Below are 26,117 nucleotides of genomic sequence, written 5' to 3'. Positions count from 1 at the left end.
GGCAATGTCAGATGGCCAGTCAATCCATAACTTTGGCCCAGATCAAAATATTTTAACAATTGTTGGATGAATTGCCATGGAATTTTACACTGACGTTGACCCTCATAACTTTGCTGAACACCTGACTTTTCATCTAGCGAGGCAGAATTTTTATCTATTAGAGCCACGTGCAGGCAAAGTCTGTCGATATGGTGCATATCACGATACACGGGTTACTGTTATATATTTCAGCATACTGCAATACTTTAAGCATGGGCTTGTGTTCTTTGTGTTTACACTATCCATATGTGTTTACTTCTTCCCATCTCAATTGTATTTGTTACATTAGAGTTGGAAGAGTTAAATGGCTGAAGACAGATTACAACACTGCTATCTAGCTGCTGGGGGCTTGAACACAAAAGAATGAACCACAGCCGCAAATTTTTGCATGTAAACCAAAGGTCAGGGCATTCTAATGGAGTTCTCCAGTGCTGCAGAGACACGCTGGCTGACGAATCTTGTTCACCAGAAGTAAGGAAGCATGTTTGTTTGTTGTCTCTTCAGCAAAAATGAAAATTTTGATGCAAGAACGAGCATCCCTACTGTATGTGAATCGTATTGCAATCACAGTATATGTCCAAATACTTGCGTTATACATATAGATCTATATTTTTTACCTTAAAATGCAACCCTGCACAATATCGGTCAAAATGAGGTTCAGGTGGCCTGGATCTGCTGTTTCTTTTTTAATTGTGAGGGATCAATACTAGTCCTTGTTAGCCATGTAAACCAATTTTCTCTCAAGGTTTGCTCAGGAGGTCCCTCATGGGGGACAGTGGAAGAGCATTAAGGAGAGTAAGCTTAACTTAAATGTTAATTATTGTGAAATGAAAGAGTAAATTTATGTTAACATGTTTCCCTGTAGTATATCTTTGAACAGTGTAATTCCTTCCCTCAGTCCCTTACCTATGTGCCCCAACACACACACACACACACACACACACACATGAACACACAGCCCAGAGACAAGGGCTCCTTCAGGACGTGACGGATGGCTCTAACACTCATGCCGCTTTCAAATCACAGGAAGTGACAGAGGAAGTTTTAATGAGAGTTTTGTCTGTGTATCCAGTCAGGCCTTCTAGGCAGCCGATGAATAATAGACACTGTGGCTCAATACTCTGAATACTCAATCAATGGCTCTGGGAGAGGGCCTTGGCAAACACATATGGCAGCCCAGGGTGGGCGGTGGGCTCAGGAGGGGTAGAAAATACTTCTCCATCTGTATCTGTGGACTGAAAAAAGCAAGCCATCTCTATTGATGCTGCTCACTTTTGTGCTGGGGTGTTTTCCTTGCCGGGGGATGACAAACAGGCTGTTTGTGCAGTATTGAAGATTTGTGCAGAGGCTCCTGTTAAGGTGCCCTTTTAGCCCCAGATCCTGCATATCAATGGGTCCCTTGTTGGGACATGCAGGGCTCATCTTGAAATAGATTTGTGCATTCTCATATTCGGTACCTGACAGAGCATGTAGCATGCTCTTCTATTGTCTGCAGAAGGATACGCTTTGATTCTTAGTATGTTAAGAATTTGGCCATGTATGAATGCTGCTCCTTAGTGACTAATGAGGATATTATGTACCTATTAGTCAGAGCTTGTGTCTCTACCTCCCTCTCTAAGCTGTTTTGACATAGCATGTGTTTCTGATGTATCGCAACACCAGTTCTTCATGACAGCGTATCTGATTGACCTTTCCGATAAGACTCTGTGTGTGTGTGTGCGTCCGTGTGTGTGTGTGTGTGTGTGTACATCTGCTTTTTGTAGTTATGGTTCTATTTGCAAGTTTATGATGATCTGACAGATGAGGGGACTTCAGGGATTTTTGAGCAATGAGATATAAACTGGAAAACAGCCCATTTTGTCTCTGCTGTCTGAAGCGCAAAATGCCACAGAAAACCCAGAGGAGAGATTTCTCTGCTGTGGCTGTAACAACCGTGAACACTGCGATAATACTGGACACGCAGGTGCTGCTAAAGGTTAATTCTGTTAGTTCACAACTTTTCTTATTTTTGCAAATTTGGCCACCCTACCTGTCTGCAGTCATGAGGATTTTCTTAAACCAGTTTAATTTCTGCAATTTCGAAATATGTCAACATTTTAAAAGAAACTCAACCCCCGAAACCACCACAACCAAAAACAAAGAAAGCAAAGAAAAACAAAGATAAAATTATTACCTAGCCTATCTATTGTTAACATCCAACACATTTTACAAACTCTTTCTTCCATCTTTGACCTGCCACAGTTGTACACACAATAGGGCTGCACCTAACAGGCCTTTATTACCAGTCCCTTATTTTTTATTATTATATCCATTTGGCCTATAAAATGTCACAAAGTAGTTAAATTACCTGTCACTTCCCCCCCGTAATCCAAGATGACATCTTCAGATCAGGGAGATTTGATATTTTCCACTTTAGAAGAGTAAGAACATAGTCTAAAACAGTTGATTTCCAAAATTGTTGCCTTCTTTCAGGCACCTTGCATCAAAAGGATAAGTCATACATTGTACCAGTGCAAATAACCTGAAAGAAGAATAGTATCCTAATTAAAATAATCATTTTCAGTGGTGGTCTTTTGAGTAAGCTTCTCTTGTTGAAGTGCTTCATGAGTGTATCATCTATTTTCCTATTAAAACCCTCACTGGACACAAATGCTCATTACTATGCTCCACAAACCCATAAGACAGCACTTTGCTAGTGTCTGGGGGACAGCAGAACATTACCCTGGGAAGTTGTACAGTGACACTGTGATGACACTGGAGTGTGTATGTGTCAGCTCTCTTGGGATGGGCCACTCTCCTTTAGCACAGATTGGAGGTGAGACCTTGAAGAAAAATTATTACTTTTATGTTTGCTTTATGGCTCATTTTTCACATTAAATGCAGAAAATCTATTCAGAGGTCACAGAATTCCTGCTTCTCTTCGTTGGCCAGAACTAATTTTTGCAGCCCTCGGTATCGATAAAGCATTCAGCGGAGCAAAGTATGCAGGCTATGTACTGCAGCTCTCAAGTCTCTATTTTCCACCAGCCAGTCTATTGGGACTTGTTCAGCCCGTATCTGCTGGGGTTTTGGAAATGTCAACTACACACGAACACACACACATGCACAGCGACGACGGGCTGAGCCGTGTGTGTCAGTGTGCCCTTATCTGTGAGCGGTGTGGCCAGTACAACCTGTGATAAGAGATAGCATTGCCAGGACGAGTCATAAAACCCCAGCTTTTATGGCGTGGTTATTGTCTTTCTGTCTACAATTATGGTGATTACTCATTTCCCCTTACCTCCCCTGCGGCCCTCATGGTGCACTTAATAGACTGCATTTTACTAATGGAAAATTAAGTAGCCGCCATGGCAGTTGGGTTTATAAATATGTAAAATATAGTTTTAATTATTTCAAGTGAATCTGGCAGCTAATCAATAAAGAGGGACGTGACAAACATACGTTTGACACAGGCCATTGTAAGGCTACTGGCAAAAGATAAGCATGGCCTGTCAGCGAAGTCCAGCCCTAATGAATATTTTGAGGCTGTCATGTAAGGAGACAAATGGATTAATTGCGCTCTGCTAATATAATAGCTTCTTCATGAAGAGTGCAGGAGGGAGACAGAGGAGAGGAGAGAGAGCAGAGCAGCTGCAAGGTTCTGAACCCTGATGTCAAATAAATATTTATTAGGGTTGAGGGTTAAGTAGATTTTTGCGATTACACGGATAGCCACTTAAGCTTAGTTGTTTATCATTTATTTGAAAATTGATTCATGCCGATTTGTTTGATGTCATATTAATTTTATTTTTTTTGTGCTCCGGGGCGTTTAGGGCCAGTAGAGAGATCAGCTTCTACAGACAGCGAGAAAGAGAGAGACGGTGGCTGTTGGGAATGATAGCGAAGGTTTTGATCATTTGTTTCTTCAGCATTTTGTTTAGTTTTAGTTGCAGAAATATGTTGTTCCAGACAACCATCAGTCAGGTTTTTGGAGGTGAAGTACAAATTTTCTTTAAGCCAGTGAATGTACTCTTTAGGACTGCAGTTTGGGAAATGTCAGAAAGGTGTGAAAATTGACTTACAATTTCCCAGAACCCAAAGTGAAATCATTATCCTGCTTTTTTGTTTCTTCAACATACGGTTATAAGAAATGTTAACACATTTGAGTACCACAATATTAATTTTTTTTGATATTGTATTTTTATTGTATTTTATTTTTAATCAATGGCTTACATGCATTAGATTCATTACTGTAACAATTTTTATTTTATTAATGTGTTCACCTGCAAATATCCTATAAGCACCTTCATTTTATATGATACATACATACATATGATACAAATTATTAAAGCTTTTTTTAAAAAAAATCCTCGTCAGTTACTTAACGAATCAAATAATTGGCTAATTGTTTCAGCTGTACTACACTTCACAGAGAAATTGCAGTCCTACAGTTTAATCTCTAATAGAGTGAAATATATCCTTTCCTTTCTCCATAATAATTTCTCCATAATTTCCCACATAATTTTCCCCATATTTTAAAACTGTCAGTTTTAACTTGACTGCCCACTGAAATATTCACACAAACAGCAGCAGTTAGCACAGTGGCACCATTTTGACAAATAGCATGTCCCTCCCGTTTCCTTGTTTTCCTATCCATCTCCAAGTCTGTCGTTGGCACTTTAAGGTGAAATAGAACATAAAGACAAGTGAACACAAATAAGTGCAGGGGGCCTTCCTGGAATCCGTCCTCTCTCTATGAGAAGCTGTGACCTTGAGTCCTGCCTTTCGCCCAATGCCGTCCCCTCTCATACATGCACACAACCCCCCCCCACCCAATGTCCTCCGTCGGAGCAGGAGAAGGAACGACGGTGAGAGGGAGGGGAACACGGCGGGGGTTCGGGTCACCAGCCGCTGTTCTCATCAATTAAATGTGCGACAGTGTTTTCCGTTGGCTGAACTTATATGTCAAGGAGATGGGCAGGACCCCATGTTTGTGCTTTTGACAAATCAGCAAATGTTTAATCTCAAGATGTGCCGGCTCTCATAAATAATGCAGAGGCAGGGCCCAAACTCTGTCCCAGCGTGCCGGAGAGAGGCGGCCTCACTAGGAAAAGGCACGAAAACCCTCCAGACTAAATCTTTCTTTTCTTCTACAGATCCTCCTCCTTTTGATCGCACCCGTACCACCTCGCTTGCTCACTCCTCTTTCCTTTGCTGTACCTGAGAGAATCTTATCTTTCATTGTCTCTTATCTCTGACCTCATAACGTTACTGTAAAACTAAACTCTCTTTGTTTTGGTCATTTTTTTCTCCCCTCTCTGCTCACTTAATTTAGTCGCTCCTGCCTTTATAGTAAAAGTTAGGCAGCACCCTGTGCCTCTCTCTGTGGGGGCAAAAAGGAGACTCAGAATTATCCCAAGCCAAAGGTCTGCTATCTCAAAGACACAGGGGATTGAGCTTGAGCTTTGCCTCCATTTGCCCTAAATGTAAAGAGGGCAACAGAAAGCAGTGTAGTGGACTGTGAACCGCGTCAAATCCCCCTCTGCACGACTCTCACTTCTTCCCACAGACTTTGATTGGCTTGTTCCTCGACTGGGAAAGTTTCCTGATTGTTCACAGGGAAAATTAAGATTTTAAGCCTATTGAAGTTGATCTTTGCTCATTCAAAAGTCCATCTGAATGTGTCCTTTGAAAGCTCAAATTGTTGACTCGCCACATTAGAAGAGTCTGAGCCCGAGAATGGGGTGTACAGAGACTGTGCTGAGTGTACTGTACTGAGAGCACGTTGCACCTGTTGTTGTGCAGTTGATGGTGTTTGTGGCTTCCCATTGAGCCGAGCCTGTGGGAAGTGTGCTCTGGAGTGTGTTATAAAGAGTGAGGCTCTGTACTTTAAGCCCAGTTTATTAGCCAAGTATCCTCACATTAGGTCAATCTGTTGCTCACTCAGCACTGTGAAAAAGTCATGAGCGGGGTTCTTGGAAAGTGGAGAAACTATGTAATAAGATGTAGCTCTTGATTACTTAAAATTTTGCATTTTGGTGGGAAATGTGATTTTTATTCCCCTTTCTGTGTGGAGAATCTTCACCTGTGAAGCAAAGAAAAGTTTATGAAAATGTGTCCAATCTCACAAATACTTCTCCTCTTACAGGCTCTCGGAAGTTTCTACTTTATCCACGATTCTTTGAAAAACATCCAGCAGTTTGATTTCAAAGGTGAGTGCCCCGCCTCCGACACGCTTCCACATATACATCATCGTCGCTGTCTCGAAATGAAATCCTCACGTCGTGCCCCCTCATCCCACCCCTGCATGTCACACACCACCATATGCAGGCTATTCCTGCTTCAATCAAAACTAGCGAGCTAAGATTGGCTTTGAGGATAATGTAAAGGGAGGGCGACAGAATGGTAATGCTTATTAATATTAGGATTTAATTCATAAGATTTCAGGCCTACAGTAATGGTGTGTGGCGGGTTATTGGACAGTTACGGTGGTCTCATCAGCCTGCAGTGTCAGAGGGCCCCGGGGTCCGGTGGCCACGCTAATTAAAGAAGGGATATAGATGTGGAGGCGCCTCACTTCCTATTAGACCCAAGTCAGCATTAGCACCAGTTACCCCAGTGAAGGACAGGGCGAAGGTGGGGGAGGGGTCGACAGGAGAGAGGACAGCTCCCCGTGTACACTCTCATGTTTAAAGATTTGAGCTAAAGTCAGAATTACATAAACTATGGCACACTGTGTAGTTCTGTTGATTCATTTATTTATTTTTGTCACAGCAGGCATTTTGACTTGTCATTGTAGAAAAAGCACAGACGTTACTAACAACGTTATCATTGGCCCTGTTCTGTTCAAATGTCCCAGTAAGACATAATTCCATGATAAAGGCCCATTGAGTGCTCATTAAGAGCCACTTTTGTTCCTTAAGGTTTTGGAACAGATTGAAAGTGAAGTGACACCAGTCGGTGCAGTCACCTCACAGCTGAGTTTAATACACCAAAAATATTGTTGATGATAGTTGACAATATCATGAGTATTGTCATGACTTTATGATTTGGGTGATACAGGTGTAACCCATAACTGACTCCAGTTCTCCTAACATAGAACATGCAACACCCGGTTTCCTTCCACTCTTGATTGGGATAAGGAAGTTACCAGATGTTGTCTGTACTGTACAAAAGCAGAAGCAGATGCACTCTTGGTTGGCCCAGTTATTTTTTGTCCATGATATTGTGAGTACAGAGGGATCTTCCTGTGAGATCAAGGACAATCCCATGTTGTGACCTCTCACGCTCACCTCTGGAGCTGAATGCAGATGTTCTTGACTCTGACCAGCAGGTGGTGCAGTTGTCTGATGAAGCCAAAGTTGCTCTGGCTGCCAGCGAGCTCTGGTAGTATTGGGAGATTCAGACTCACACATGGGGTCTCTAGAAATGAACCTAACCTCCTCCTCTTCTCCTTCTGTCTGTGTCCGTCTTCCCTCCATCTCCGCTTTAGCCAAGAAATTCAAGAAGGTCGTGGGGAAGGAAACCTACTCAGAGACACTAGAAAGCACAACCTCGCTGGAGAAGGAGAAGTTTCCACAGGACTACTTTCCTGAGGTGGGTAATGGAACAAGTGAACTTGACTGACTGATGGTGGTGTTGTCATCTAATGACGGCTTTCTGCTGGGACAAAGACTGACAGATATTACAGGCAGAGGTGATGAGTGGATACTCCACCTCTTTTTCACACACTACGCAGGTTTTATAAAACTTCAAAGCCGAAAAAGTGATCCACCACTCATTTGAAATACAGTTTCCTTTGCTCCTCTAACGCACATATCATTTATTGTTGTGCACAATGACAATAATGAATTTTTATATATTTTCCCCTAAATAAATTTTCAAAGTAAACCCTATAGGTTTTGTTCCGTTAAACTTACGATAATAATTTAATTTGTACAAAAAATAGATTACCTTTTCCCCACTTTTTAATGATTTTTCAAAAGCCATTTTGTTTTTGTGTAATTTTTTTTTTTGTTTGTCTGTTTGTTTTAAGTCCAATTTCTTTCTGCTTCAAAGCACTCCTGCCGACACATGGCTGATTTGAAGACAAACCAGTCAAAAAAATACAAATCATGAAGCAGAGGAAGTCCTTGCTGTATCTTCAGCGTCCTGTGGAGTGGAGCAGCTCTGTGCTCCCTCCGCTCAGTTCAGTTTTCTGTTGTCGGTGTGGTGTGCCATCAGAGGGGAGCCGAGCGGCGAGCATAGCTGTACTGATATAGTAATAAAGAGCACGACCGCCCGTGTGTCATCCCCGCACTCCCCGCTCATCTGTCAACCATGCTCCGACGGCCACCTCTGCAAATATATGCAAAACAGATGGATACGGCCCCTTCACACACTTCCCCCGAATTTCCGTCTCTTTCACACACTGCAGGACTCCCCTCCCTGAGCCACCCTACACACCCGCGCAAACATATGCATTCGCGCACATACCAAAACAGCTTCACGTCTCAGGTTTCCCCATTCCAGAGATGATCTAAAACCAATTACACTGATTGAGGCGCAAAGCCATTTAAAACGATTACAGCAAAACGCATTGTTCTCCGTTTAACAGGACAAGCAAGGAAAACCACAAAACAAACCTGGCATGGCACAGCGTGAGAAGGATGAGGGGAGTGATGTAGAGAGAAAGAAGGCGTGGGCAGGGGGTGGCGGGGGGGCAGATGAGAAAAGTTTTGCCCTGTGATTTATGCCTCTTTCCCGGCCGGGATATGAATCTGGGATGATGCTCCAGAGAGCAGCACTCCAGATAATGTTAGCCCATTTAAAAAGAGCAGATTTGTGTAGTCTATCAGGGTCGCCGAGTATTTTTTTTTTTTCTCTCCTCCTCCCCCTCCTCCGGCCCCTCCGTAGTGAGAAATTGGTTGTTATCATAGATCACAGATACTGCTCAAACCTCTTATGAAAGATGAATTAATTTCACTAATGCTTTAATGCAAAGCTCTCATGAGGGAGGCAGACTGGTGATAACCCCTGCCTCATCCCCGCTTCCTCCGCTTGTGATTTATGCCCTCTTTTAGTAGATGAAACCGCCTAGATTTGCCATCCATCTGCAGCTTTGAGGAATCCTATTACATGGGGATCTTGGACCGGACAGAACGCCACACAGGGCCCCAAACCAGTTGCCTGAGTCCCGGCTCTCAGTTTTGGGCCGTGCAGCCTCAGATATGTGGAGTAATTGTCAGTGGAAAGACACTCGCACCGGATGATTAAAAGTTAACAAAAAAAGGACACAGAGGACACGTATCTTGTTTACATGCTCATAACTCATCAATGCATAAGAAAGTCGTGTGTATTTGAAATTCATCCAGTTTGTCAGAACAAAGCCTCTGAGGACGGTTAGAGAGTGACAGCAGACAGCTCAGGTGGGAGACAGATGTGCGTGTTTCTCTGCTTGTGACTTACCTTTACGGTCGTCTATTAATAAAGTGTCACTGAGCGAACTGCTGGTGACATCATAGTGGGGGGGCTTGGCGTGTGTGTGTGTGTGTTGGGTTGCGTATATAAAAGAAAAACCAAATGTCACTCAGTACATTTCACTGCTCGTGAGTGTGTGGTGGTTTTGACAAACACAAACCTTACAAGTTCGGTATACCGAGGCTGCAACTATGGATTAATGTAATTATGAATTCATCTGCGAATAATTTTTGAGATTAAACATTTGGTCCTAAGCATTGTGAATAATGTCCACCACAATTTCCCACAATCCAGTTCAATGTTTTTAAAGTGCTCGCCTTATCCACGATGCAAAGAAGTTCATTTGTCACTGATATAAAACATAGACGAGCAGAAAGTACTCACATTTAAGAAGCTGGTAAAATGTTTGGCATTTTGCTGAAAAAACTGGAATAAAAATATCAATTATTAAAGTGGTAAATTTTCTGTCTGTGAACTCATCATTCAATCCATCGTTTCAGCTATAATGCAGAGTGTGTTGCTTAATATCCAGCCAGTGCTGAAAGAGAACAGTCAGAATTTAAACCAAACAAGTTTTTTTTTTTTTTTCTGAATAATGTAACATCAAGGGACAGTTCAGCCCAAAATCAATTTTTTTCCTCTACCCTGCAGTGATGGTTTTGATGGTGAGTTGCAGAATTTTGGAGACGAATATAATGGAACCCGAGGGCACTTCATTTGTGGTGCTCAAAGTGCCAGACAGATATATTTCTGTCCCTCTCCAGAAATTATGACCTGGTTGCTCAGGATAATCCACAGACCTTGTTGGGAGCAGTTTCATGTAGGAACTATTTTTTTTTTCTCCCAAACTACGTCATATCACCACACAGTAGAAAACATGCATCTGCCATGGATCTGGTAAGGGGAAATGTTGATATGCCGTATGGAGGCGGGGCCCTGCTGCTCAGCGATGCTTCCAGGTGTTAAAATACCGGGATCTTCTATAGCTTCCACAATGTGTGGACTTTCGCTGGCCGACAGGCTAACTTTTGGTTTCACTAACTTTCATGGGAATAAATTGATTTAATCGTGCGTCAACGTTATCTGACCGACTTAATCAAATTGTGATAGTGAAACAAGTAATTTTTGAGGGGTTGTGATGTGATGAGCACTTGAATAGAGGCAAAAAAAGAGAAAATAGTTCCTCCACAAACGGCTCACAACAGGTCTGTGTATTATCTTGATTACTGGAGTCATGATTTCTGGAGACATTTCTTGTTATATCTCACACCAAAATCATCAAACACCAAAAAAACTGCTTGTAAGAAGAATTTGTATTTTTGAATATTGGGTGAGTTGTCCCTTTAAGGCTTTCACAAAATCTGCTTTCATTCAACCTATATCATTCTTATGATAGCTTTCTATTTCAACTTTTAATAGTGGCTAAACTCAGTGTCATAAAATAAAATATTGAGTGAAATCACTCACATTCGAGCAGGAAGTGTTTCCTGCTCGTGGCCCCCTCTGGTCTTATGGTAGTTTGATTCTGATTAAAAGTGACAAGCCCTCCATATGCATAAACATTGCTTCTTTTTCCGTAATCCCACCTTGAGTTATAGCTGCAAGTGAAGGAGAGAGAGGCAGGGACATTAATTGAAAAGCTGAATAAGAAGGAAGTGGACAAAATTGTGGGCACATTTCTTTTGAAAGGTCTCCGTGATGGATTTGGTGGCTTGTCGTTTCCCGCTGTTCCGTCAATCTCTCCTCTCTCTCCCCAGTGGGCATTAATACATTTATTTGTTTGGCGCAGTAATACACGCCTCCAAAAACCATTGCATCATAAGGATTTGTCATTGCCTTATATAAATAAAGTATACGACCCAGACCTTAATGTGCCCTTGCTATTGATTGTTTTACACAGCCGTGGGAGAAAAAAAAAAAAAAAGAGGAGGAGGAGAGGAAATAGCGGACAGGCTGTAGATCAACATCCATATGAGTTTGTATTTGTTGTTTGGCACCAAGAGCGTGTACATAAAAGCATTGACTTTTCATCCCCTGTTAGTGCCCTCTGTAGTGAGCTCTGATACAGGGCTGCCATTACTTTCAAGTTCTGCCCCCTGGTGAAAGTTAACTTCCCTCATGTTTTTCTCCTTTGATTTAAACGCTGCACTCGATTCATAGATGCGATGCGTATGTTAAGGAGATGAAGTCATTTAAACTGGCATTGCTTGTAAAAATGCTCCCTGCATTTATCACTAGACAAGACACCTGTGACACAGATGCTGTTCTCCGTGACAGGCGTGATCCATGAGACTGTGAGAGCCTCATAAATGAGGGGATAATGTTGAAATGAAGGCTTTCGACACTTTTTTTTTTCATTTTATTTTATTTTATTTTTTTAGTATACAGAAGGATCAGAAAAATTACCTTGATTTATAGAACTGAGCTCTTAACTCTTAAATCCAATTTAGACTGTTAAAATTCACAGTTTTTCTTTCACCTTTTTGAATGGATGGAATGTGAATTCTTCAGGCACTTTCTACATCGTATCTGCTGTGATATTTGAGTGGTGACAATGACAAGCGCTGCTCTCTGTACACGCGGTGCATCTTTATTTGAACACACACACACACACGTGGACTCATGTGCTGTCCACTCATATAAACCCCATGTGAGACCCTCTCTTATTTGATGGCCCCCCCTGGATGATGGAATAAAGATAAATGTGAGTGTCTACCAGGGCTCAAATCAATCAGCGTTTGTGTGTATTACTTATTACTCACAGTGCATTTCTGTCACAGGGCTTTTGTGTTACACACGCACACATGCACACACACACTCCCTGTCCTGCACTCTTTCTGTCACACCCCCCCCCCCCCAAAACATCACACCGCCATAATATTATTTATGGGTGTCGGACTTTGAGCTGAAATATAAGAAAGGTCAAAGAATCAGGCGGGATGGACTGCGAAATGGTTGCGGGAGGGTGGGACAAAGACTGGGAGTCGTGTTGTGTCTTCCTGTTTGTGTGTGTGTGTGTGTTCTGACTGTGTCACGACTGTGTCACGACTGACATTTTATAGTAGCGTAATTTTCCATTGGTCACAACTGGGGAGTTTTATGTAGTTGTTTCCAGTTTCTGATACTTCTCTCCATCCCCCCATCTTGTCTTTTTTTTTTTTTTTTTTTTTTTTTTTTTTTTTCTTATTTCCTGTCCATCTCTATGTCATCCGTTGTGTGTGCACGCGCGTGTGGGTGTGTGTCGTGGTCAGCCCGTATATGTATTGCCCGACACCCCTGGATGTGACCCGATGCATAGCCGCCGTTCATCACTGTCATGGGCGGAGACGGCATTGCTGACCTGTGGAAGGTCAGCCAATGTCACCCCGAGCCTTGTGACCTTTTACCGTTGCCCTTTGACTCCCAACACCCCACCCCCCCACCCCTTCTGTGCTTCTTAAGCACCAGACCTGATCTTTGATATTATATGTCACCTGTCCATTTAATCCAAACATGTCTTTTGTTCTAAACTATAACATAGCATATCGGAACATATGTTGGCTAAATGAATATATTTTTCAGATCTGTGTATGTATGTGTTTGTATGTGTGTATGGCTGGTGGGGTGGGGTGGGGGGTGATGATGATGTCTCAGCAGGAAATTAAATGGGGCTGGACAGCATCTGTGTCATCATCTCTGCTCCAGTATCAGCTGCAGCAACCAAATCATGATGTCATCATGTCAACCAATACACAGAGAGAGAGAGAGACTTTTCTTCTTCTGCACTTTGATAGATTGCACAAGATAATCATCTTAACTGGACTCTTGTTAGAATATAAGGGCACAATAAAATAGATAGCAGAGTGTATCTTATTTTTTCTTTCTGGTATGTAGATGTTCCTTCCACTCGACTGGGACAGCTGTGTTTAATGCGTGTGTCCGTGTGTGTGTGCTGTGTGTGTTTATAAGCAAGCGATGAAGCAGGGGGTCGATCAGTCATACGTGGAGGAAATGGGGCAATCTGGGGCCGGGTGTCAGGGAAGTGATGGATTTTAATGCTGCGATTGTAGTTAATGGCTCTTTAAATTAAATCGAGATTAAACGTCTCTGGCTGCAGTCAGAGCTCGTATGGGCACTAAGCCCCCAAACACTCACTCTTCATCTTGTCCCTCCTCATCCTCCCCACTCTTGGTATTTCTTTCCTCAACTTTAAATATAGTGCAGTACACTAATGGATTTTCAATGTGACACAGTTAATGTGTGATTGAATGTACATTTTGTGTACGTAAACGCACGAATGTGATCACTGAACTCACTCAGTCCTCATTTTGTTCATCTTTTCAATATATTCTGTTTGTTAAAAATGTATTTTTTGAAGTGTGTTCTGCTGCAGCGTGACACTCGCATCGAATTCCATTTGCTCCCTCCTTTCAAAGTCACAATGTTGGGACAGCATGTTATAATTGGGCCCATACATCCTGCCGAGGCAGTATGGATTAATTCAAGTATGCTAATGTAATTCAATTTGATACAGTTAATCTTGTACTAATGCAGATTGAAGGATGTGAGACGCAATCAAATAGCTCTTAGCCTTTTAATTTGCATCTGAGGTTTTTTTTTCTTTTTTTTTTTTAAATAAAATTAGTCAATTTGTAATTATGTGACCTGGCCCATAATTAGTTTATTCATCACTGCAGTTAACTCCCCATTAGGAGTATCACAGAGAGACAGACAGGAAAAGAGAGGCCGAGGGAAAGAGACTTTATTTATCTATTCGGAATGAGGACACTCACAACATCAATTTGTCTCTCATTTAATAACCAGCTTCATAGTGAATCATGTGCTGTTTGAGAAAGATCTTTGGACTTGTGATTGGATAATTAACTCAAGGCCGGTGGGAGCCGATCAAGCAGCTGTATATAGTGGATGTCTGCGGTGTTCACAGACTGTTTTATGCTTCTGTTTTATATTCATAAATATAAAACAGAAGCATATTCAACAGTTCTCTGCATTACTTATCAGACATGATGCAAAGCAACATGACAGGGAATTTCAAACTTTTGAAGTGAAAACAAAAATGCTAGATGTGTTTCTGTCAGCTGGGTTTAAATGAAAAGCTTTCCTGCCTATTGAGAGTCTTTACATGCGGTTTCACTAGTTTAGGGCTGCAACTAATGATTATTGTCATTTTTAATTAATATGGTGTAGATGTGGGCAACCTGAGTGAGATTCTAAATCAAGGTCGATCTTCGAGGAGTCGGCAAGCTATTTGTCATGCACTCTTTCTTCTGTTTCCAAACTTGACATAACTTCATTGACTAGCAGATCCGTGGTACCATGAACAGACCAACAGAGTGCTATAGCCAGCTAGATGGCTGTGCTGACTTGACGAATTAATTTACGTGGCTAAACCTTGGGCAGTGTATTCTAAATAGTGCAATGTGAATTATAGATAACAACGTGGTGAATGCGAAGCTTGTGCAAGGAAAGAACCCTCTTTAATGAAATAACGTGTTTAATGGTGAAAATGAAGAAATCCATGGGTTGTTTTAAGCCTGGCTAGAGACTAAAGGGCATTTCTGAATTTAGAGACAAAGTCGTAATTTAGATCATGGAATGTCACTATGATCGTGGTATTGTTTTTGTGCCAAATTGTCCATCCCTAATATGATCATTTTCTCAATTTAATAGTTTTTCTCTTGGTCTAAAACATCATAAAACAGTGAACTCATAAGTCCAAAATAACGTCATCAGATTCCAAGTTTTGTCTTTGTCCAAGACCTAAGAATATTTCATTTATTAACACATAAGATGAAGGAAAGCAGCAAGTCCTCACAAGTGAGGGCCTGCAATTAGGATTGTTTGGCGTTTTGACTGTCAGTTATGAATATGACTGAACAGCCTCGTTTCAGAGTGTTTTTTTTTTTGTTATAATGTACATGACATTATTGATGTATGAACTTGTAAAGAGCATTTTTATGTTGTGGCTGCTATTTTCCTATTTTATATGCTGATGGCAACATATTTTTATGTGTAACATTGCTGTAGCTCTCAGCTTAAGTACCACAAAATATACGTACATAATATAATGTATTACGTACATATAATGTACATGTACTATTTTCCAGAAATCATCCAATTTTATGCAAAAGTTCATTAAAAGCCTTTCAAAGCCAGAATTTTCAGGAATTTTTTGAATGTATTTCAACTTTTATTGATGAGGAACTTCGTCACTTGACTGTGAAACATTTGACAGGAAAGCTTTCACTGGCCTCAAGATGACAGGTGAATACTTGCTAATGTCTAATTCTACCATTGTCATGCTAAATTGAGTCTTTATGTTCCGCAGTGCAAGTGGTCCAGAAAGGGATTCATCAGAACTCGATGGGCCCTGGCTGACTGGTAAGTTTTATGAATAAGTCCCTACAGTAACACATCCCACCTCATCTCTGCTCTGCCCTGGATCTTTACAAGTCTATAGCCTGTTGTGATAAGAGATGAAAGTCTAACTACGTCAGTAATGTCTGGCGTTATCCATAAGTGCACAGTGTGGTGATAGACAGCGCGGACATAGAGAGGGCGAGTTACATAGCTGAACCCTCTTCGGACAGTGTGCCACGGAAGCAAACCAGATTCGATTAGATGTAATCACGTTAGTCAAGCAGTTGCATATGACAGATGACAAAAAACATTACATGCAATTGAACCTGTATGGGCTGAATACAAACGCTGGCCTCCAGTGTGCAGAGCAGGCCATGGAGCGAAGGGTGGAAGGGGGGTGGGGGGTGGGCTTTGTAATCTAATATCAGGATGACACGAGAACTAAAGAGCTGAAACAGTAAGCATTTAATAGAGGCATGGCGTTTGACAAGAGCGCCATAGAGAGAGAGAGAGAGAGAGAGAGAGAGAGAGAGAGGCTGGTGAAGAATAGGGAGATCAGATCAGAGATGGAGGAGATAGAGATAGCCAAAGCTGTGCATGTATTCATTTGTCCAGGATGTCACTGCAGAATAAAACCCCTTGAGATAAGACCAATTTCTCTGGGTCGCCTTGCTTGACACCATGCTAACAAAACAGCTCAGATTGATAGGATCAGCGGGGAGGTGTTCATCACTGCACATTGAGCTGTCTTGCTGTTTCCCTGACAGGACAAGCAGAAAGAAAACAGAGAATTGTTTGTATGTAGTGATGTCTACGCTCGTATGTAGCATGTCCCCCTTACAAGGAAAATGTTTTTTTAATCATTAGGAGCGATCAGATAATGTGTACTTACTCGGTAATGACACAGATTACACTGGTACTGCATCATTTTAGCCTATTCAGAAGGTCATCTGATGTGTCGATACACAAATCTCTTCCTCCGAGTTTGATTCCGAGCCCTCATTAAAAATACATACAGCAAGCTTTTATCAATTGCCTATGGTTACTGTGTTAAAAGGTCTTAATGCAGTTGATGACTTCTTTAAAAAGTAGTAATTTCTTTACAAACCAGCAAATGTTCTGGTTGAAGAAGGTCACTCAGACTGTGTTCTTTCGTCCCAGTGCCTTTGATCTGGTCAACATCCACCTTTTCCATGATGCTTCCAACTTGGTGGCCTGGGAGAAAAGCCCTTCTGTCTACTCTGGGACCAGGCAGAAGGCGCTGGGCTATGTTTTAGACAGGTACTGTATAAGCCTTACTGACACCCGCTGTGTTTCATTTTTTCATCAATCCTGTGTTCTTGATGAGATCAAAAAGCACCCCAGTTCTCTCTTGTCAACCTTAATCACATCTTGTCTGCTGTCTATTTTCTATATAATTTGTCTGAGAGGCATATACTAAAATTCAGCTGAGATTTTTAAGATGGCTTTCCTAACATGGTTGTAAAGTGTGATAAAGGTAAAAAGACGATTCTAAAATGTATTTTTTAATGTAATTATTTTTATTTATTTATTTATTTTACTATTTTTAAGCACCCGTTTTGTTGTGTAGTACAACAGAGTAGATAGTATCCAGCAGGCAGTCCTTTCTGGCATAGCAAAACCTGTATTGATATTGTAATGGAGGCTTAGAGTCAGAGCAAGCAGGAGAGGTACAGCCAAGAGGATTTTAATGGGATTCAGTCTTAGACCAGTGGGATTACATGTTTCTGTAAAAGTAGGGGGGTCTTACTCACTACACGGTCTGTGAACTCCCAACTCTCTTTTATCTGTTCTTTTTCTGTCCTCTCTCTAACTCCTCCCTACTTTTCTGCATTTTCTGTTTTTTTTTTGGGTTGTTTAATCCCACATTCATCTTCGTTTTCATCTGATGACTGGCATGCACAATGATGCGAGAATTTTCAATTGGACATTGGTGACAAAAATTTTGGCAAAATTGATCTGATTTACACAAAATTTACAAGGGATAATATTGATCAACTTTGTACACTTCTATACGAGGTTTGTTATAGTTTAATAGTCAGATTGCCATGACAATTGCAGTTTCATGATCCTAAGGGGATCTACCCTCAGAATAAATGTATCATCTGTAATTATGCTGGCAAGGCTCTCAGAGTCGTAATAGTAAAGATGTCTTCACTGTGGGCAGAGTAAAGCCAGCCTCTACACAAACATCAGGCCACCCGTTTATAGGCCACGCTAATGTGATTTATGGGACATCCATTTGTAGCAGAGCAGAATGAGAGAGTGCACGGTGCAACCCCTGCTCCCCACCTGGTCATGCTAACACAGAGTGAAAGCCAACTTGCAGCAGGTGACCTCCCACCCGAATGGCATCAAAATGCACAACATGACTCCCCCGCCGCCTCCACTTTGAATAACTACATGCATATATGGGTGGCATACATTATCACCAGGCTGCTTTCTGATGTGCATGAATTATGAGGCACTTTTTTAAAGTATTCTCTACGAGGTCATATTTTACCTGTGCTTCATTCTTGATTTGAAAGAATGGCCCGCCTTTAATGGACAGGGAAGTTGGAGCATTTCAAAAATATGGCAGCTTTTGGAATTTTTATTACGCTGTAACTTACCTGGATTTACTGTGATGTTTCAAAAGGACTTCTGTTCTTGCTTACATTTAAGTGTTTTCATTGTGCTTCCTCTGCCTCCATCATGCTTTTTCAGTTGATTTATTTTTAAAGGTTTCCTTGTAAATATACCTAAATAGAGGACGTTTAGTTGTGTGGCCGAGGGGACTGAATAGAAGTCGTGCTGGCTGACTGGCAGTTTCCACGCTCCCTCTTTCTAAATCCCCTTGTGTTGTGAATGGTAACCCTGTTGTTACTTCTGGGCCGTATCATTTAAAGGTTCTTTTTTGACAGGGGTGGGGATGAGGAGTGAGTGGTGTGAGAGGCAAGGTGGTGGCGGAGGTGGTGGTGGGGAGGTCATTATATGTTCCAGCTACCCTGGTATTCCCTGCTCTAGGGGTGGGATGGTGGTGACATCGCGCCTCAGTCGCTCACTTTGGGTGAAACCGTCGGGTGCAGATCCGGAGCGCCAGAGTGAGAAAAAGCTGGCGGTGCAGAGGGAAGGGAGGAGGAGCACAAAGGGTGTTTGGGCTCTGTAAAGGGCAGTGAATAATGGGTCGGTCCTTTCACAGAGGCTGCTAACCTTTTGGCAGCCACCAGCAAACTCCATTCTCCTCTGCCGATCTGGGAGGACAATGTGCCCGGGCCGGGCTTTGAATGAAGCGCTACCACCAACAGTGTTCCCATTCAGCGATGGTTGGGAACCATCTTTTTGGCCATTGTCCTAACTCTGACTCCTACCCCCAGAAAGCAGAGCAGGAAAGGGACAGGGGAATATCTAAAGCCAAACTCCCCCTCCTTCCCTCAGCTCTCCCTCTCTCTTTCTGAGCTTTAATCTCTCTTTGCGGGATGGGAGAGGAGAGGAGAGGTGAGGTAAGGAGGGGCCTCATGAACATTACCACCAGCTGAGTTCCATGAGGAAGCTGAGTTCCACAGGAGCCTGATCACACACAGCAATGCTGGGGATGGAGTTCTGCTGCCGGGCATCAAACTTCAGCCTGCACCTTATCTGGGGCCCAGGCCTCATAATGCAGCTTATGGCCTATTGAGGACACATCTGATAAGCCTTTTCCTCTGTGGCCCTTTTAACTGCTAAACGGTGTTTATCTCCAAAGTGCTTCAAGGCCTCGGGGGAACAATGCTGAGAAGGAACAGCGTTTAGCTGACCAGACCTCACTATTGAGTCACATCAAAAAGCACTGCTCTATAGCCTGCGTTGATGTGTGGGCCACTTCCATGAAAGCAAAGCAAAGCTCTGCTTGAAATGCATCCCCTGCTTGTTTTCCTGTCCTTTGAAAATGAACTTAACTATGCCTTGATGTGTGATCATTGTTTTACAATTATGTCAGGGCTTATTAACTTTATATGCACCTAAATATAAAAAATGTTTTAAGAATAATTTAATTGGACATCTTATTAAATTTAAGGACTGGTAAAGTATCTGCCAGGAACTTCCATAAAGGGACGAGATGCTCTAAATTTGTTTGTAAATCAGCTTGTTTCTGCGCCGAGCAGCTGATGTATTGAAAGTTGAACCCCCTGCCTCTCCAGAGAATGGAAAACATGGCTGCTCAATGAGCCCATGAAATGATAGCATGAGATAAAATCAACAGTTTTTTTCCCTTTTCCTCAAAAAAAAAAAAAAAAAAAAAAAAAAAAATCCCTTTTGTGTAATGGAGATTGTTTCTTTTTTTCAGCCCCCATTCAGAGTGGCTGGTCCAGTTCAGGGGAGAACAGTTTTACATTACAACTGTGAAATCCTGGCATAAAGGCGTCCTTTGTGGCATGCCATTATTTTCACACAAATATAGTCCATTGTCACAGTGCTGAAGTTAATTTGATCAACATTGGGGACATTTAACTGTTTTGTTCGCTGAAAAGACTTGTTTCATGCTCATTTTCGAGGCATTGAAAAGCAATGATTGGCAGAAAAATAATGTTGCCGTTAACAATTCAAAGCAATTAGTTTCCCATGGGGAGGCAGTGGGCCGCACTGGCCACCACACAGCGTTGCTTTGTAATTTTATGGACGGTCATCAGTCAACTGTCAGAGCGTCTCAAAGAGCCCTCCAATCTAAATGTTTCCCTTTAGGCTTTTCCCAGAACAACAGGCTGAAAGAGCAGAGAAAGGCCGGCTAGTTTCCAGCCAATAGACATGTTGAGCTGCGAGAGGGAGGACTGGATAATCACCAGGAGATCCTCCATAAAGCCAGAATGAATTTATTAATGAGAGAAGAGTGTGTGTGTGTGTGTGTGTGTGTGTGTGTGTGTGTGTGTGTGTGTGGGGACCCATATCCCTGTAGTTATGGGGACAAAAAAAATCTGTTTACACAGTCACATTGTGAGGACCCGTCTTACTTGTAGGTACAAAACGGAAGTCCCTACTATGTAGATCATTAAATATCAGGGTGAAGACTTTGTTTTAAGGTGAGGGTTAGGATTAGACAAGTAATGTTTATTGTTAAGGTTAGGTGGTGGTTAAGTCTCCAGGAAATGAATGTAAGTCTATGTGATGTACACAAAAGTGATGCAAACACGACTGTGTGTGTGTGTGTGTTGTGTGGGACTCTGCCTTCTCACCCTGGGAGGCCTGCAGGAGCAGAGGTTAATCTTCTTCAGTGTCTGTCTACTCATAGTGGACCTGTTTATTTCACACACACACACACACACACACACACACACACACACACCGTGCTCCACCAGTCTCTGTGAAAGTGGGTGGATGGTTCACTTACATGGTGAAATCTCTCTCCAGCACCTGAAAAGAACTTTGAATGTTCCCCTCCCTCCAATTTTTTTTTCGAGACAGACTTGATCCATTCAGAGGCTGGTCACATACAGCTTTGCCACCGCTATCTCTTAGCTATCAGTCATTCTTTTTAACTTTTGTGCCCATGCAAACAGCCAAAATCAACATGGAATCCCTGTGTTAGCAAGACGAGTACCTCCACATGAGATGTCTGTATTTTGCTGATGATCAAATATTGCATATCCATTATATATATACTGTAGATGAGTGTTAACACAATGCCAGAATTTCCACATTAGCACAACACACTAAAGTAATGAAGGTGTTGCTTTACAACTAGTTTTGGCACAGAGCCCCCCCTAAAGGATAGGGGCCACAGCAATATGAAGTTATGCAGGGTCCTGTTGATGTTGTATCTTAGTGGTGCAAATACTGCAACATATTTGCAAGTAATCAGATTACAGAAAAACAATTGGCCCACAGGGAACCGGAGGATCTGAGGGGAAATTGTTCACTTTGGTCAGCTGGTAATCCAGTCTTCATGTGGTGTCGGGATGATCAGAAAAATGAATTCCCATCTTGGATAATACACACAAATAAATATTTTGGGACACGACTTGCAGCCTTTGACAAATGTGGTGAACAAAAGTAAATATTTGGTTGATGGTTGATTAAAAATGTTTGATTTTCTCCCATCTAATTTATAATTAAGTTGCTGTCTATATAGAGTGACCTTGATTAGTTGGAAAAGCCTTTAGCATTAATCCTGATGACGACTCAGGTAAAGCAATATTTTAGTGGTTTTAGGGAATGGTGAAGTCATTATGTACTATAAAGCTTCAAACTTCAGTCAACAGCGGTGTTGCTTAAATGCAATAAAATGCAACACATCTTCTTTGTAGCAACTTAAAAGCTCATGAACACTGAAGTCCAAAGAAAGACTTCTCAACTCTGGAAACGGGACCGTCTGAGGAGCGCCTGAATTACTCAGCAGACACTCCTCATTGACAGACAAAGTTTTCATGTCCGCTAAGCTGAGCTGTGCCTTTGACTTGAGATGACTTATCTGTTAACCTCTGTATGACCGCAGCAACGTAAGTGCACCCCCCACCCCCAGCACTCCGTCTTTCCTGCGTGGTGTTCTCGGTGGGGTGGGTGTCACTGAGGAGAGCTATTGGGTGCTAAGAGGGGGGACCAGAGGGACCAGGCTGTCCTGTGGTGTCAGAGGTCCTGTCAGGGGCCACCCCTGGCCTATTCAGGAAGACGTCACCCAGCACATTCTTCACAATGTTAACATTCTCCCAATTTCTCAACATTTACTTACAATGGATGACTGCGCTCGGCCAAGCTATTGTGTGCAAAGCCGAAACTGAACGGCCAACTTATGGTAAGTCATCTTGTCAATATAATCATGACATGGCTCCCCGTTGCACCCTCATAATCCCATACAGACTGTCTATTATGGCCCAGTTTAGCTGTCAATCACAGCGTGTAATCTGGCAAGGAGTGAGTGTGAGACTGAGGCTGCTGTGGAGGAGAAGCAGGCATTTTAAGCGGGCAGGTGTTGTATATGTTATTTTGGTGTGCTTGGTGTAGTGTTATCTGTGAGACTAACACGCTGTCTGGGTCTTTGGTCCAAGAGCATTTGCACAGGTGTTCACATTTTTGTTTTTGCATGTGTGTTCATTTCTGTGACTTATGTTTGTGTGTGAGAGAGCAAAGTAGAGTCAGAGTCAGAGAGAGAGAGATGCTGTGGCTGCTTTGTGCTGGTGGTTTAAGGAGCCTGGGAGCAGAGTCGGGGGGCCATGTTATAAATTAACGTCTGACCCCTGTCTTTGTGTGGCCTCTAGGAAGGCCTGACGAAGGCCCCGGCTCAGACCTCAGTGAGAGCAACCCTTGTGGAGAGTCTCTTTCAGGGGAGTCACCGTGCGATGAATTGGCCAGCAGAAGCATGTTTATAGACTGTGTAAAGGAGTGCGTCTTTGTGGGAGAATGTCACTGACACTGTTACAGTTTGCCTGAATGAACTGTGATGACGAGGCTAATGGGGCCCCCGCTGAGGGCGAGGGTCAGCAAGGATGGGACCCCCACCTCAAGACCCCCCACCCTCAGGCCCCTTTCACACCAAGTAGCTGTAGCTAATGTTGCAATTCTTGGGTCATCCCACAAAGGCCAAGGAAAAAAAAAAAAAGTCAACTTTCACACCAGCGGGTCACCATGAGTGCTTTAGGAAACGATCGTGTAAACAGAGTGTTACCTTCTGACCTGTAGCTGATACCTTGGAACAGCAGACAAAACAGCCAGGCTGCGGGTATTAGACATGGCTGTTAGTGGGATAAAGCTAGAGCACATAGAAGAGGAAAACCTCCAGGCTCTGGAGAAAAACACATACACTCTTTTACTTTTTATATCACTGCCTTGCTTTTTTGCCCATGCTTTTCTCATTTGGGGGACTTCCCCTCTCTCTTCTTTTTTTCCTGTTTGTCACTTAGCCCAGTCTCTGTTTTTATAACAAAGCATAACACTGGGTTTGACTTGCTTCTAATGTTCACTTACAGGAGCAGTTAATACTCTATTAACTCAAGGAATACATGAGTTCCCACGCCTGTAACACGGCATTGACGCCTGTGTACGGCCATTTTACCACCCTCCATTCAAGCCAGCAGGATAAACTGGCCACTAACCCTGTTTGAATAGAGCCCAGTCTCTTGGCACCAGTGTGTAAGGTCATTAATGACATGAGGCTCAGGTTGAGCTACACACAGTGTAGTCTGGATGGGTGTTGGCATGTCATTACCAATACAGTTTGATAAAGTATTTAGCTCAGGCTCTGTTCCATAGGGAGATGCAATGCAGTGTGGAGAAGGAACTGTAAAAACACAATATCAGAATTTTATCTTGATAAAGGTTTATGATATCAATACCTCAAGGCAAAACATATTTGTAGCTGCAGCAGTTAGTCGATCAGTCTTTTAGTCCGTTGGAAGAAAATTAGTTGCCAACTATTCTGATGATCGATTAATCATTTAAGTCATTTTTCAAGTGAAAATGTCAAATGTTTGCTGTTTTCAGCTTATTAAATGTAAGAATTTGATGCTTTTCTTCATCATTTACAAGAGTAAATGAAGAGTCCTTGGATTGTGGACTGTTGGTTCGTCACTTCACGCGCTCTAGGAGATTGTGATGAGAACTTTTGTACAATTACATTTTTACATTTACATTTTGTAAACTAAATGATTAATCTGTTAATCCTAAAACTAACGAACAGATTAACTGATAATGAAAATGTTAAGTGTTAGTTGCAACCCTCATTTCAACTTTCGTGTAACATTCGGTTTTGTGAAGTGACATGCAGTACCTTAGCTGCTCATGACCACAAGTATTTGGACACGCAACTGTCACAGGGACTTGATGTTAATTTAATACTTATGTGTTGTAGTGTTCTTGAGCCAGATGAGTGTGAACTTAATTTAGGAACTTATCATCGGCTTCTCTGTTCTTGCATTGTCCCGATGTCCGTCTATTCAGCCTTGCTCCTCTTAGTCCAACGTTGTTCGTTGTTGGCACTCACAGCAGATCATCTGTAAACTTTTCAGCATCCTGGCAGTAACTTCAAGTGATGTCTTTTCTGTCACAAAACACACACAAAAAACAATTTCTTGAACAGTTTCTCTGCACCCCATGTCCGGCACCTGTTTCAAATCTTCCCTCTCCATCGCTTTGCCCCTCCTTCCAAACTCAACCAGACTTTGTGACAGCCATGCGGGACAGCCCATAGGTAGACAGTGCCTTGACTAACCTGAAGACATACCTGTCTGGAGTCGACGCATATATTTGTATGTAGACCTGTGTCTGTACTACTCATCAATTACTTGAGAAAACAACTGTTAATTGCAGCCCAAACTGCAACTCCATAACATTCAAATAATAGATAAAAATGGTAGATTTCATTTTTGATTATTTGTGCATTCTTTGACTACAGGAAACAATGAAGCAATGTCCTAAAATTAATAATAGCATCGATTATTTTGATGAAATTCAAGAGAATGTCCCAGTCTTTCTGTTGACCCCCTCTTGAACATCCTGTGGGGTAGAGAAACGATCCAGTTTCTGTTTAATATAATAGCATGTCAAAGTTCCATACTCTCTATTTAATATAATAGCTGTGTTCTCCGCCTTCTTACTCCAGTCACCCTTTCCTCCATGCCATCCCCTGACTCTTCCTCATAGAGAAGAAGTGGCCATGCTTTACGACAGCGGCCCAGAGCGGAGACCCACCGCTAAGAAGAGGCTTCTTCTCTCTCTTTATGACCCCATAAATATATTGTTATCTGGGCCTGGGAAGTCTTTGGTGAGATTTATCCGCACAGTTAGTGGAGATAGCGAGCCAAGCATCCTGAATCATTAATTACACAAGAGGCTGCGCTACATCCACCTTAATTTTCTATCTGTGCTCTATGGAGAGCCACTTTTAAGTAGGTGGTGGGGCATAGGAGTTAATTATATGTCACTTAGGTGCATTTTTTTTAATCACTAGGATGCTGGCGCTGTGTTGAGGTTCTGGCGATTTGGAAGTAGTCCATGACAGAGAGAATCTATACTCCATGAATCCTCTGACATTATACTCTCAGATTTGGAAAAAAAGCAATGCATGCAGTGGATTAAAAACATCTGCGAGACAGGAGACGATAAAATGGCCTGGATTAAAACAGCAGTAGGAGGCATCAAAAGAGCACGGGGTCACTTTAGCTACACTCCTATTGACGCAGAGCCTGTAGCAGCACAGGCAAGCAACGTCCTTCAAGATGTGCAAGTTTCTATTACTAAAGCCCACAAAGACATCTACCTTGTACATGGATTATAGAAGGCACATACAGCAATATTAGGATATTATAGATAGG

At 42.2% G+C, this 26,117-nt stretch overlaps 1 protein-coding gene across 2 annotated transcripts in view; it reads left to right on the top strand.

The window, feature by feature from the left end:
* The window catches only part of LOC124066256 (inositol polyphosphate-5-phosphatase A), a 132,105-nt gene that overhangs the window by 67,066 nt on the left and 38,922 nt on the right, over window positions 1-26,117 (top strand). For both annotated transcript variants that reach the window (XM_046402525.1, XM_046402524.1), the window contains exons 5-8: window positions 6,167-6,230; window positions 7,511-7,614; window positions 15,806-15,858; window positions 16,999-17,118. In XM_046402525.1, coding sequence (XP_046258481.1) covers window positions 6,167-6,230; window positions 7,511-7,614; window positions 15,806-15,858; window positions 16,999-17,118 — 341 coding nt within the window. The remainder of the gene's footprint in view (window positions 1-6,166; window positions 6,231-7,510; window positions 7,615-15,805; window positions 15,859-16,998; window positions 17,119-26,117) is intronic.

Source organism: Scatophagus argus, chromosome 10 (genome assembly GCF_020382885.2).
Source record: "Scatophagus argus isolate fScaArg1 chromosome 10, fScaArg1.pri, whole genome shotgun sequence".
Classification (NCBI taxonomy): domain Eukaryota; kingdom Metazoa; phylum Chordata; class Actinopteri; family Scatophagidae; genus Scatophagus; species Scatophagus argus.
Note: the sequence above shows the minus strand (reverse complement) of the source record. Positions and strands in the feature narration are given on the sequence as shown.